This window comes from Pelophylax lessonae, assembly GCF_965119305.1.
Source record: "Pelophylax lessonae genome assembly, chromosome: 9".
Lineage (NCBI taxonomy): Eukaryota > Metazoa > Chordata > Amphibia > Anura > Ranidae > Pelophylax > Pelophylax lessonae.
The window spans coordinates 92,783,001-92,796,929 of record NC_138776.1 but is presented as its reverse complement, the minus strand read 5'-3'; the positions used below and the strand labels follow the sequence as shown (position 1 = coordinate 92,796,929).

The 13,929-nt window shown below is 39.6% G+C and overlaps 1 protein-coding gene across 1 annotated transcript; it reads left to right on the top strand.

The window, feature by feature from the left end:
* The first annotated feature begins 336 nt into the window (after positions 1 to 336).
* LOC309564603 (glutathione S-transferase omega-1-like) lies at positions 337 to 10,709 on the top strand. Its single transcript, XM_082269257.1, has 6 exons — positions 337 to 491; positions 4,040 to 4,148; positions 5,103 to 5,325; positions 8,070 to 8,171; positions 9,741 to 9,847; positions 10,502 to 10,709. The coding sequence occupies exons 1-6, from the start codon at positions 461 to 463 to the stop codon at positions 10,656 to 10,658; spliced, it is 729 nt and encodes a 242-aa protein (XP_082125383.1). The 5' UTR covers positions 337 to 460; the 3' UTR covers positions 10,659 to 10,709.
* Positions 10,710 to 13,929: the final 3,220 nt, after the last annotated feature.

The following is a 13,929-nucleotide window of genomic DNA, read 5'->3' as shown; positions in this document are numbered from 1 at the left end:
TAAATAAAAATCTGATGGCAGTAATAACAATTTCTTGCTATATCAAAGCAAGATAAGATTTTTCTATACATACACAAAATGTATAGCGTCTCTCTCTAGTTCTAGTTGTAAAGAATAATTTCCATGGTGCTGCGCTATACACAAGCAGAGAGGTCTTTGTCTTTATCAGTCAGAATGCATTTATGTAATCAGTATATGGATAAAGCATATACACTCCTTTTTCTATATGATATCCTATGTATGTTTCCAGTTGATTATTAAGTGGTGGGAGGGGACGGAAAGCAGCTGCTATATATTTGATGCAGACAGATCCTTCCAGACACCACCCTGTTCTTGGAGAGTCTTGTTGTCGGCTGCTAGAGACATCCTGCTAAGCTGTGTGCAAAACACAAGAATCTCATTCATTTCCTTATTCTTGCCATACAGGTTCCTCAAAAGTTGACAGTGACAGTCTGCAACCATGACCGGCTCTGAGAAAAGTTTGGCTAAAGGTAGGTGTGCATTGTGACATGTGGATCAGCACATTGTAAGCTTTTACTATTTGATAGGCCACTGACTTCTTTCATTGTGACTGATGTAAACCATATGATATCAGGTTGCACTCCATATTAAAGCTGATTTTTAAAACCAAAAGCAAACCCTTATTCTATTGCAGCTTACCCGTTCTTAGATGCGGTGGCTGCATTTGTTTTTACATTTTAGGCTTTCTTTTATTTTCACCTGGTGATTTGTCTTGCAGATGTAGCAGTTTTATAGGGTTGAGACAAACCATTTAACATTGATCAAGAGTGTGTACAATGGTCAAAGCCTTTATTCAAAACCCTTATCCCAAAAGGAGGGGGGACCTCTTAGGGCTCTTTCACATGGGCGGTCCGATCAGATCCGCCTGTCAGTTTTTTAGGCGGATCTGATCGGATCCTCCATGCAGCTCTATGGGGCAGCGGGTGTCAGCGGAGACCCCTCCGCTGCCATCCTTATCCGATCCTGTCCGTGAAATCTGGACGGATGGAAACCCTATTTTTCCATCCGTTCAGTAATCGGATCGGATCTGATGAGAGCGGACAGGCGGTCCGCTCTCATCCAATCCCCCATAGAGGGCAGCGGGGGCTGAGACACCTCCCTCTCCGCTCTGCAAGCGGAGACGGAGCTGTCATCCGCCGGCTCAGTGGGGATCGCGGATCGATCCCCCCGCTGAGCAACACGGATCCGCCTACGGAGGCGGACCGTGTGAAAGAGCCCTTACTGTAACTGCTTATAAAGCACTCCCCTCCTCCCAGACTGACAATGGTGGCAGGCAGTGTAATACAGGCAGTGTGTTACTGGACAGATCACTAAGGGAAAAATTCTAAAAAAAAAAAAAAGAGAATGCAGCCACCGCACATAGGGATTGCTAAACTGCCAAATAACTCCTTCGCACTTAAGGGTAAAACAAATCTGACTGCCCAATTTTACAACTTTACATGTGTTCGTAAAAAAACGTATATATCATCCCAAATACTTTGTGCATCCAGGTGAATTATACTGTTTGTTTTTTTTTTCATAACAAATTGGGCTTTCATTTGGCGGTAAGGCCCCTTTCACACTAGTGCGACTTGTCCCGCGATTTTTGGACCGCAAAATCGCATGACAAGTCGTTTTTCCATTTTCAATGAGCCCCATTCATATCAGTGCGACTTGAAGTCGCACCGACTTCAAAGTAGTCCCTGCACTACTTTGGCACGATTTTGAGGCCAAAGACATTCAAGCCCAGTCAAAGTTGCGGTAAATCGCGTGACTTTGAAGAAGTTGCACAAGTGTGAAAGGGGCCTAAATGGTAATGGAAATCGTGTATGTGTATGTATGTATGTATGTATGTATGTGTGTATATATATATATATATATATATATATATATATATATATATATATATGAGAAAAATGGGGGGGAAAAAAATTTTTTTTTTTTTTGTATATTTCTTGCTACTGCCATAATCGGCCATCAAAGAACCACCCAAAATACATTTTTCTGCTCCTATCACATGCAGTGATACCACATGTGTATGTTGGTAGCAGTTTGTGCCCATAGTACAGTCCAGAAACCATAGTGTGCAACTTTTCCTTTTTTTTTTTTTTTTTTTTTTTTTTTTTTCTTGTTCACTTATTTATTAAACTTCACCCTCTCAGGCCACTTTCACCCATCCTATTCCTGAACCCCCCCCCCTCCTCCTCCTCCTCCTCCTAAATTCTGGTCTAGACCACAATGCCGTTTCTATTGCCTGCAGTCTTCTGGAATACCCATGTTGCACATGCCAGGAGACTGCATGCACCAGGCCGCATCATCTGGGGGCTTGCTGTTTCCTACTGGTACCTGCATGCGTCGTGTCAGGAGGCAGCTGGCCTCCTAATTCTGACGTTGTAAACAAAGATCGAGTTGCAGGACCCAGTACACAGTAGTGGCATTTGTGGATCTGCACATAGCACAGCTTCATCACTGGGCATGTGAGTTTTGTGGCCTACGCAGCTAGAAAAGCATGTGGTAAAGTAAGAAAAAGAGGTGGGGGTGAGTGACGTTTCCCTTTTATATGTCATGCTGTGGAATGTCTGCTTGGATGTATTGAGGATTTGTGTGTAAGCCTCAATCCTCCTAGGACTACAGCACCCACTGTGCATGAACAAAACTGACCGGTCAGAAGTCAAACAGCCAATTGGCTTTTCAGTTTTAAATGAATAAAAATGTTGCATTTATAGGCACGCTAACAAAATGCTGATCTTTAAACTGACCTGACACCTAAAATTTAAACGGCAAGTAAAAAAAAAAAAGTAAACCCTAGAATAAAATCGTATGTGTTTCTTCTGTGTTTAGTGCTTTTTTTTTTTTTTTTTTTTTTTTTTTTTTTTTTTTATAATATAAATAAAACTGTCTTTATTGAACATGAAGCATAGTGTGTGTGTGTGTGTAACTTTGCAGAAATGCATGAGTTTGGTAATTTTAAAGCATTGCTTTGTAGGAAGTCAACTGTGTATTGGGAAATGATCTTAATAATAATAATAATAATGTTTTTATTACTATATATTCTGTCTCTTATAAGGCCACTTTTACGCCTTTTCATTCTGGTGTGTTTTTAATGCCTTGAGTTGAGGCATCGCACCGCACCAAGGTTGTAATGCTTGTTACGGCAGCACATTAGAACAGGGTCTTGAACCCCGTACACAGGGCCCAATTCAATTTAATCAATAAAAAAGCTTCTGTCAGATGAGCATTCTGGAAAACCAGCACCCGACCGGCTCCTGGTCAACTTTCTCAGCCAATGGCTGATCTAACAGATCGGACCTCAGATCCCTAGTACAGCTGCTACGACCGGAGCTAAAAAGTGTTTTTTTTTTTTTTTTTGTTCAACCCCCTGGGTTGAAGGGGAAAAAAACTTAGTGTGTACCAGGCTTAACAGTCAACTCACTTATTGAGCATAGGGGTTCATAAACATTATACAAACAAGTAGCCACTGCCCCCACCTATAACTGGTCTATTGCAGCAAGGAGCACTGCAAGGTCGACTCAGGTCCAACAAATACAAGGAGGTTTCCAAGCTCAAACTTACCGACCAACCATATCGACCTGTCTAACAATATGCGTTAAGAACAGGGGTTTAGTCTGCGCACATTTGCAAAAACCTGTGTAAGTTACAGGCCCCATCAAAGCACCCTGTTGTCTGTAGTCCCTAACCCATTTATAAAGCATTCATATGACTTGTAAAGAGGCCCAAAAACAAATGCAAACCGAATTCCAATGGATAATAACTGATCTTGTGTACAAAGAAAATGTCCAGGTAAAGGTGTCAAGTCTATTAAAAGCATGCACAGTTGGTAGCTATGGAAATGAAACCTTTGCATGTTCCCTACATGAATATACCATTCAGTTGACTAGTATTTGTATAAGGATAAGGCAGTGATTGATGGGGGCAGTCTATTGTTTTCTCACAAGGCTTGTGTAACTTTCGGTGAAAATTTTAAAGATATACATTTGTGTAATATGCCTACTCTTCAAATTGATCATTTATTTTTCAGGCAGTGCTGCCCCAGGGCCAGTGCCAGAAGGGTTGATTCGTCTATACAGCATGAGATTCTGCCCCTTTGCCCAGAGAGCAAGACTCATCCTAATTGCCAAAGGAATCAAGTAAGAAATTTAAATACACCTTTCTGATTTAAATGCTTGATATGTTTTGCTATGGGTTTGTGTATAATTGTTATAAACGAAGGTAATCCAATATACATTTCCCAATAGTAAAATATGTACTTTTAAATCTTTGAAATGGAAGAAAACTTGATTGCATGTCTTTTATCCCTGAAAGGTGCAGGTCATGTGATCACTTTTCTTTGCTGAGCGTATCACAGGCCCGCAGGTGGGCGTCAAGGGGGGGGGGGGGGGAATTAAGCATGTGCTTTCCAAAAATAACGCTTCTCACCAAGCCTCAGAATTTTCAAGATCACAAAATGCAATCATGAACCCAATGGGAAATGTCACTTCTGCCAGCCTGTCAATCAAGGGAGGAGGGATGGGCAGGAGGTATGGCTACTATAATTCGGGTATGAGTGGGGATTTTTTTAATTTTTTTTTTTTTTTTTTTTTTTGTTTAGCTTCCAATGCATTTTCTTTATTGTGTACATAGCCATAGTAGACCTCTTGCTTGACTATACCAGCTGTGGGATTTATTTTTGTTTTGTGAGATAAAGGTCAGTTTTGACAGTCTTCTGCATTGTATGTGCATTCACATGTAAGCTTTCCATTGTGTTATACAACACATTATTGGGTGTGGTGTTTAGGCATCTCATTTATGATGAATGGGATGCCAACACCCCGTCGCAGATGACAAAGATTACAAATACCGGTCTTCTCTGCATGCCTAGGTTTGTTTTCCTCTTATTGACAGCTGTTGGTATAGGGCGTGTTGTGGATGGTGTGTGGTGTGTGGAGTTATATTATAGCGCCATTGCGCAAATGGCATTATAGCGCAAATGGTGTGTGGAGTTGTATTATAGCGCCATTTGATTCAGGTACACCACCTTGTGTTACTTTTTTTTTTTTTTTTTTTTTTTTTTTTTTTTTTTTTCTTTCTTTTTTTCATTATAGGCATGAAGTAATAAACATCAATCTGAAGAGCAAACCGGACTGGTATTTGGAGATAAATCCTTCGGGTATGGTACCTACAATTCAGACTTCTGATGGGAAGATAATCTACGAATCAGCAATTGTTTCTGAATACCTGGATGAAGTTTTTCCTGGGGCTAAGCTGATTCCATCTGACCCCTATGCAAAAGCTGAACAGAAGATGTTGCTGGAAGCTTTCTCTGCAGTATGTATGATGAGAACTTTGTGTGCTGGATTGTGGAAAGTATATACAAAGGTTGAAGCCTCTTAAAGGCATACATGGATCGAAATTCGACTGGTTCAGCAGGGACCTGCTGAATACCAAACCATGTTTGAGCAGGATCGCTGTACAGAAGCCAATCCACCAATCAACTTCTGTACAACCACACTTGAGTTTTTACTGATTGATCAGAGCCAATGGCTATTGCCGGCAGCACCAATCTGTGTATTCTGACATTGGGGAAGACTCCCCGCTGTCAGAATTCCATAATTTAGTGGGAGTGTTTTTTTTTTTTTTTTTTTTCCGTTCAGCCACATAGAGTAAAAAAGGTGACTAATGTATGGGCTGCCTTACTATCTTGTACAATATCCTTAATAAGCACTGAAGGGAAAATGGGCAAATTTTGTTCAATAATAAAAATATTGACCACTAAGCCCAAGGCTTAATGAATTACACAGATCATTGATCCTACTATAGCAGGCTGCGATGAAGGTATTGTGTATAAGTCCATGGACATGAACAGTGATGTAGCTACATTGGATGGGTTCCTGGAGTAAACTTTGTAGCAAAGCTCTTTCTTAATTGCCCCCCAGGTAGTATTCCCTGAACAGTGTCAGACCCCAGCCACCTTAACCATCTTAACAAATGGCTGGTCAAACTTACTGTCACTGGTGTACAACAATGACACTCGGCCTCACCCTGCACAAAGATTTTTCCAGCTTGTGGGAGCACAATCTAGTGCCAGCAGACTGAAGGTCTATCACCAATTCTTTACACCCCTGATCAACTGCTACCAGATATTTTAACGTAAATATCAACATTCATGATGATGAATATGCCTTGTAATGTCTGTAATATACACTGTCCCCACAGCCTGGGATATTCCAGAGATTACCGTATAGTGGTGCTCTTTAAAGAGACATTCTTTAAATTCTAGCTTGGTGCATTAGAGACAATATTAACAATTTTAAAATATTTTTTAATTGAAAAAAAGAAAACTGGTAAAATGGTTCAAAATGAGTATTTACAGAAAAAAGGTGTTGCAACGGAAAAAGACAATAGGGGAAAAAAAAATGAAAACACTCAGCAAAGTCCAGTCAATGAGCATAAAATGGATCAGTGGCTCTCGTAAGTCTTGGCTGATGTTCCTTGTTGGTAAAAGGAGAACACTAGACTGCTTATGCAGTTTATTTTTCTGGTCACTGAACAGAAATAACCTGACCAATGAGAAGATCTGAGGAATGGCTGATGGGAGGTCAGTCTTTATAATCAATTCAGCTGTCCCTCCATCAGATAAGGTTTTCTAAAAGTAGTAATAATTTGAGTATACCATACAATATGTAATGATCTTGTAACCCTTATATCATTGTGCAGTATGCAACTGCCATTCCAGCGATTGTTAAACATGACATACCTTAGAAAGGCAGTTTACCCAAGAGGTGGAAGATGTCGTCTTTGCCTTTTGTATGTGATAGCCAAGTCATGTATATAAAAGCCAAGTCATGTGTGTTTTTGATCTGTCCAGTATTTTCTTCCACATTCAAATATATAATCTGTAGTAATGTAGCTTTATATTATATGTAGACTTCAAGACTGTGAATTGGAGAGAGGGTCTTTTTGCTGATCAAGCTGGATAGCTATCAGAATAGTTCAGGCCTAAATAACTTTTACATTATCAACTAGTTCTGGGTAGGCCATGTTGTTGCACCTCATGTACTCCTAATGGGTTTAATTACCCTAAGGTTCACTGCGTGGCACGTGTTTGATCAATAGTATAAATACTGACCACTAAGCCCAAGGGCTTCCCTCACTGGGCAGTGATGATGACCTTTTTAGATGTTTACTGCTAGCAGACCTTAAAGGAGAAGTTTGGGATTCCTGAAAAAAGAATTCTACTTGCCTAGGTGGATGCAGCATCGGTCAAACACTGCTGATTGCTCAGGTCTCAACCTTCATGCTGCAGAGGGAAGGTGGCTGTCAAATACCAGCTCTCTGCTTGGCCTACCCCCCCCCCTCTGAGCTCAATGGAGAACAGGGCTATGAAGGGGGTAGGAGCGGTGAAGGTGGCTCAGGCTTTCAGCCGCTTGCTAAGAGGCTGGTCCAGGTATCTGGGTCGATCCTGACTATTTTGTTGGGATCTTTTAAAAGCCTGGACCGCCTCTGTGACATCAGCTGACAGTGGGCTTTTGCAGAATGAGCTGCAGTCCTGTGATCTATTAGAGAAGTACAGTCAAAGCTTTGGCTATACATCTACTTTAGGATAACACCTGCCATACTGCAGCGCTCTGTTCCAAGATCTCCTGCAAAAGCATTAAATTAGTCTTTTAGCAAATCTCTGTTAATTATCTGCTGGTACAGCAAAATGGTTTAATGGCCATTCATGAGTGAAAACGCCAGTTCATTCCAGGCCCTTGTAGAAACCTTCACTCAACATAAATGGAGATACATGTCCTGTTATGACCATGTTCTGAAGGGAGGGTCTCTTCCTTCAGTAAAAGAAAATTCATTGCTGATAATTCTGAAAAATGCTGCCTTGTTTTTTCTCAGTTTTTGGGGTACCCAGTTTTCAGTAGCATCAGTCCCCTCTGTTTACAATTGTCAATTTGTTGCTGTTAGGCACAAATGTCATTGAGTTGTATGGACATGATTAATGTACAGGGGAAAAATTGTTTTCTGACTTAATAAAACTAAAGCATACTACAGCATACTACTATCTTTTGCTTCTTCAGGTCATACCTGTATTTTACCAGATTGTGTTTGCACAGAAAGATAAAAAAGACACAACTGAATTAAAATCACAGTTCCTTGAGAAGTTGAGAAAACTGGAAGAGGTAAGATCGTTTGGGGAACCCAGCATGATGGATTGCCCCACCACTCTACTCTGTTCACCATGCTGTACGTTACACTCTATACTGTGATGTATATTCTACTCTATGAATATTATACTCTATGAAAACTATCACAGTATTCAAATATTAGGAGCTGTTTGTACAAATTGGAATTTTATTAGACTTGGAATTGCACACCTTTTCAATTAATAGACTCACTTCTGTTAGTGACACATGTGCAGAAAAACCTTTGTTTTGATTCATTTTTTACATAAATTTGTTAAATTCAAATTCTCTGAATTCCAATTTGAGTTCCATTCAAATACGAATCCAAATTTGATTTGAAAACAATTCGAATTTCGTTCAAAAATGTTTTTTTAGATTGGTTTAAAAGTCATTATTGTAATTCAGAAGTTTGGAGAAACTAAAGTTCCGAAAAACTAAAAGTTTAAAAATTTGTCAATTTTTTTAATTCGCAATAAAACGAACCACACTTGGCTAGTTATATTGATCAAAACTACTCTCCTAGAATCATTATTGTACCCCAGTCTAGCTGAAATCTTCAGAGTTGCACTCGTGCATGCACACCAGTAAAGTATGGAAACAAAGTAGCTACTACTAGTGCCATAAAGTGTCATCATATACTTTGTCCAATATTTTAAAGCAAATCTATGAAGTATTCATGCCATGCATAAAGGAAAATTTGCCAGAAGTTTAAAAGTAAGACCGCCTTAGTACCCATTGGAGTAAACGGGGACTCTCCTTGTTTAGGTTTGTAACATGGGTCTATTCTCATGTGTAGGATCTACTATTGTATGTGGGTAAAGTTATGCAATCTTGTTGTTGCTACATTTGATTGCTTTATACGTAAAATAGATGTGTTTTTTTAATCCTGGTATTTGTAGGAAAATTCAATTGGTGGGGGGGGGGGGGGGGGAAATTGTTGCAACCTGCTGAATGATTTTTGCCAGCGCTGACCAAATAGAGACAGGGGTGCCAGAAAGCCCCCAGTGGTACAGTAGAATTCCTGCTTTTGCTTTTGGCCTTTTTTCTTAGGTTGGGTGATTGACGAGGTTTGCTACCATCTCAATTACCTCCATGGAAAGCTGTGGTCTGTGTAAATGTTTGTTGTTGCAAACCTAATGTGTTTGCAAACAGGATGTGACTGTTGTTTCACAAGGTTTCATCCTATAGTTCTCATGAACCTTTTTATTTCAGTCTCCTTCCCTTTAACTGAAACTCCCTACAGAGCTGTCCAAATAGGTACTGCTTTGACTCATGCAGTTCTGTGTGGCAATATTAGTTTGAGCTATTTGGCTCTAAATCCAGTAAGAGATAAGGATAGGATGGAAAATATGAAGAGGTCTAGAGGGCCCCTTACTGGCCAGAAAATGGAATACAAAATATTGATATCAATATTTTTTTCTTAGATATGAACATCATCTTTAAAAAAAATACAGATCAACAATACGGTATCTTCAGCATCGTTCTAAAATGTTATGATCCAAGTTAATAGTGAAATGGGTAAAAGCCATTGTTTAAATGTTTCTCTTTGCTCTGACTTGTTTGCAGGCACTGGCTAAGAAGAAAACCCCATACTTTGGTGGTAAATCTGTGTCCTTTATTGACTACATGGTGTGGCCCTGGTTTGAAAGATTCAGCGTTTTTGGATTGGAAGGGTAAGGGCAATGTTTTTTTTGTTCATTCACTGTGTTTTGCGATCTTGAATAGCTTGCTAATATCTTTGCAGTTAGAAAATTTAGTACATTTATTTATTTTTTTTTTCTTCGAATTTTTTTTTTTTTTTTTTTAAATCCTCATACTAGTCACCAGATTTTACAACAAAAGCAAGGAAGCTGACCCAGTCCAAGCTTAAAATGTGTGTGCCCTTTACTCTTTCTGTATCCTCAAAACACCCTTGACTCCTCCAGTGAGCATGCAGCCCAACGTATTTCCACTGACATAGCTTTCAAAAGATGGGAACCCCCCAAAATGAACTAGTGTGAAGTTCCTTTGCCCTTTTGTAATTTGGAGAGGAAATGGAGTGTTTTAAAAAGGTCTCTCCAAGTCCTTCTGTTTTGAAAGAAAATGTCCTTTATATTAATGCTGACATCAGTTTTATTATATACACACCTAAAGAACAATCTAAATGATCTTTCCATAGAAATGCAAATTTTAATTTGGATGAGAGGGGAGCACTAGGAAGACACCCCTGGTGCCAGATTATTTTGATGGTGTTTATGGAGAAAAGGGATTGGCAACTGTGGCTGGCTAGACAGACAAAAAAAAAAATCACCTAACCATATATTGTACTGAATTGTTGTTTTTTCTAGTCTTTTGGATAAGACCCCAAACATCAAAGCTTGGCATGATCATATGCTAGAAGACCCAGCTGTCAAGGCAACCTTCACTGCTCCAGAGGTCCTTTTGGAATTTTTCAAGCTCTATTCTCAGGATAGTTTGGATGCTGTTGATTATGGACTTAATTAGGATAGCTGTTCTCTAACCATGTGATCTGAATCTTGTGCCTTTTACACAATCGCAATCAGTACTGTCCTTCATGCGATTTAAAACAGGGTTTTCCAGTTCCAGCCTACCCATGACATTACCAATATATTTTTCAGCACCGGTTTTAGTTGGTTTAAAGAAGAAAACCTTTAAATTTAACCCATGATTCTATAAGGATCTCGAAGACTGGAAGTATTGGGGTTTTTCCTGAGGGCTGGTTTGGAAAATGCCAATCTAAAGCACTTGTACTTTAAGTAACAACACAATAAATATTCCATAAACCAAGCCTTGTGGTGTTTCTATACTTATGCAAAATGTATTGACTTAGGCAGAGCAGCAGGGCCCTACATCTCACCATGCGCTCCACCAGCTTCATGGCCTCAGATCTGGTGTCCCTGTGGATCGAATGAGCCTAACGCTGAGAACCGTGAGATCCCCATTGCGGCATCAAGCCAAGGGCGAGAGTTTAGCTGCCCGACTTTGGGCTTAGCTGTCACGATCCACAATTTTCATCTATCACAAGTAATGGGCCATACACACTATAAGATTTTCTGAAGACTTTTTCCTTCAGACTTACCAAAACCATATAATATGAGGTCAAACCTAAACACTTTCAATTTGTATGCAATCTGGCAGGCCCTTGCACTACATAGAAAAGGTAAATCTGAAGGAAAAAGTCTTCAGAAAATCTTATAGTGTGTATGGCCCATAAGGAGGATTGTATTCCATAGTGTGACGGATTGGTGAAAGCCTCCAAGCACTTGTTCACCTCCATCTTGCATCCTATGGCACTCATACTACAAATGTCTAGAGGTGGATAAAAGTGCTTGAACTGCGTTGGGCTGATATATAATCTTTCTGAACTCTGGCCCACAGTAAACAATGAGACTTTTATCCCCTTGACTGGATATAGGTCTTAAATGAGTCAATATTGAATCAGATGAAAGAAAAAAAGATCTGGCGCCAAAGATCATAAATGGTTAAAAGCAATTATTAGAGGGCTTTTTGATTTGTTTAGGACCGCTGCTGACTGTCTGCAGGAGCACCCAACAGCCGAATAAAAAGATATATTAATCAGGTCTCCTCTCCCTTAATGAAAAATATTCACTTTTTTGTTTAAACCAAAAGTGTTTGTGCAGCTAAACAATTGATGATTCTCATACAAGAATGTGGTAAACAAGTGCAACCAAGTGAAATTGCCAAAAATGATCAAATGCTCAATGATTCTAAATTAATATCATGCATAAACAATGTGCTGTGAATCCAAAAAAAAAAAAAAAATTTCAAATACCAAATATTGTTTGCATATATTAGTGTACAAATTCTTTTAACAATTCTGTACAAACCTTCTACCAATAACCCCAAACTCACCAGATGGAGTGGCTGGTAATATAATAATGCAGCTAATACACCTTTTTATAAAATATTCAGCAGGCCAGCTCTTAGTTGGTGATCCTGTCTCCACAATCAGGCTCTCTTAAAGATGTATCAATTTATTTAAAATCAATGATCTAAAGGCCCGTACACACGTGCCGATTGTCGGCCAAAAAAATTCGGCCGATTTTCGGCTTGTTAGTATGATGCTGCCGACAGCGCACTTTCGGCTGAACAGAATCTGTCGTGCAAGCATTAAAATTTTTGTATGCCGACACCAGAACGGCCGATTGTTCGCCAGTCAGTACAGAATTCGGCCGACAGACAGCAGATTTGCAAGACTGGGCATGCTCAGAAAAGAAAAAACACAGGGAAAGTTAACCATCACATGACATCACTTCTGCAGTCGGCGGACAAAATTCGTGTACAGTCTTTTGCACTTTTTTGCGGACACGACAGCCCGGGGACAAAAGACGGCCGATCGGTCGGCCGACGATCGGTACACACTCTAAGTGTCCACCTGACACTAAAAAAACAAAATATTATTTTTTTTTTTTTTTGGATTCACCGCTCATATTTATATTTATGCAAATTAATTTATAATCATTGCGTATTCAATTTGGGTAACTTCATTTGGTTGCACTTGTTAACCATTCTTGTATGAGAATTATCAATCATTTTTAGCTGCATAAACACTTATCGTTTAAACAAAAAAAAAAATTTTTTTCACTAATTAAGGGAGTGGAAACCTGCGCTGATTCATATATCTTTTCAATATCGAATCAGGCTGATGACATTTCACTTCATCATTCTATCCATACACCTGCACAGCTGATGATTTGATGGTGATCATGTTATGGTGTTTAAAGGTTGACATTTTTCAATGTGGATCTGTGCCTCCATATCCAACAATAATTGGTGTCAAGTGATTTAACCCGGAATTGGGGACCATACCACTGTGGCTGTTTGTGGTGTGCTTTTGTGTGAGTGCAGGGCCCTATTTTTGCTGCATGTGTTTGACAATGTTGTCCACTTGGTTTTAATTGTGGGTACCTGGAGGTCATAGTCTCTGAGACCTAATTTTAAGGTTATAGTCTGTTTCATCAATAAAATCATTTTTCCAGATACAATATACCATTGTTGGTTCTCCTTATACAACTTTTTGCTTGAAGAGTGACCTCTTTGGTTCCCCTTTTTTATTTTTGGTTTTGTTAACTCCAGGCCTACATTAGCAAGCACATTTCGGGTCCCATATCCCATACAGGCTTCAGGTCAAACAACTCAACCGCACACCTACCCAGACTGAAAGCCCAGTGGACAAAGTACTCTTAAAGTTCACCTGAAATATTAATGCTTTTTCACCAGCATGCACAAGTGGAAATAAACTTACCACTGTTTGGCCAGGGGCAACATAAATATTCATAACTCAGCAATACTGTGCCATCTCACTCTATTGCAAAAGGTACCAGTTACACCTACAGGCAGTGGAGAGAAACAAGAGTAACAGTTTGTTAAAAAAAAAAAAGTGTAAAAAAAAAAAATGTAAAGCGCCCCATCCCTCTGTGCTTGCACACAGAAGCGAAAACATACGTAAGTTGCGCCTGCGAATGTAAACGGTGTTCAAACCACAATAGTTCCAGTGCAAGACCACCTCTGTAATGCCCCATACACACGTGCAGATTATCAGAAGACTTTTGTCTGTAGACTTGCCAAAACCATATAATATGAGGTCAAACCTAAACACTTTCAATTTGTATGCAATCCGGCAGGCCCTTGCACTACATAGAAAAGGTAAGTCTGCAGATAATCTGCACGTGTGTACGGGGCATTACTCTAAATGGGTAACTGTTAAATTTTAAAGCTTCGCATACGGAGATTT

What these genes read in the sequence shown, in the direction of transcription:
- LOC309564603 (XM_082269257.1), top strand. Translation starts at nt 461, where the DNA reads ATGACCGGCTCTGAGAAAAGTTTGGCTAAAG. An exon ending in TGAGAAAAGTTTGGCTAAAG is followed by an intron (nt 492 to 4,039) that starts GTAGGTGTGCAT and finishes TTTATTTTTCAG; the next exon opens with GCAGTGCTGCCCCAGGGCCA. An exon ending in CTAATTGCCAAAGGAATCAA is followed by an intron (nt 4,149 to 5,102) that starts GTAAGAAATTTA and finishes TTTTCATTATAG; the next exon opens with GCATGAAGTAATAAACATCA.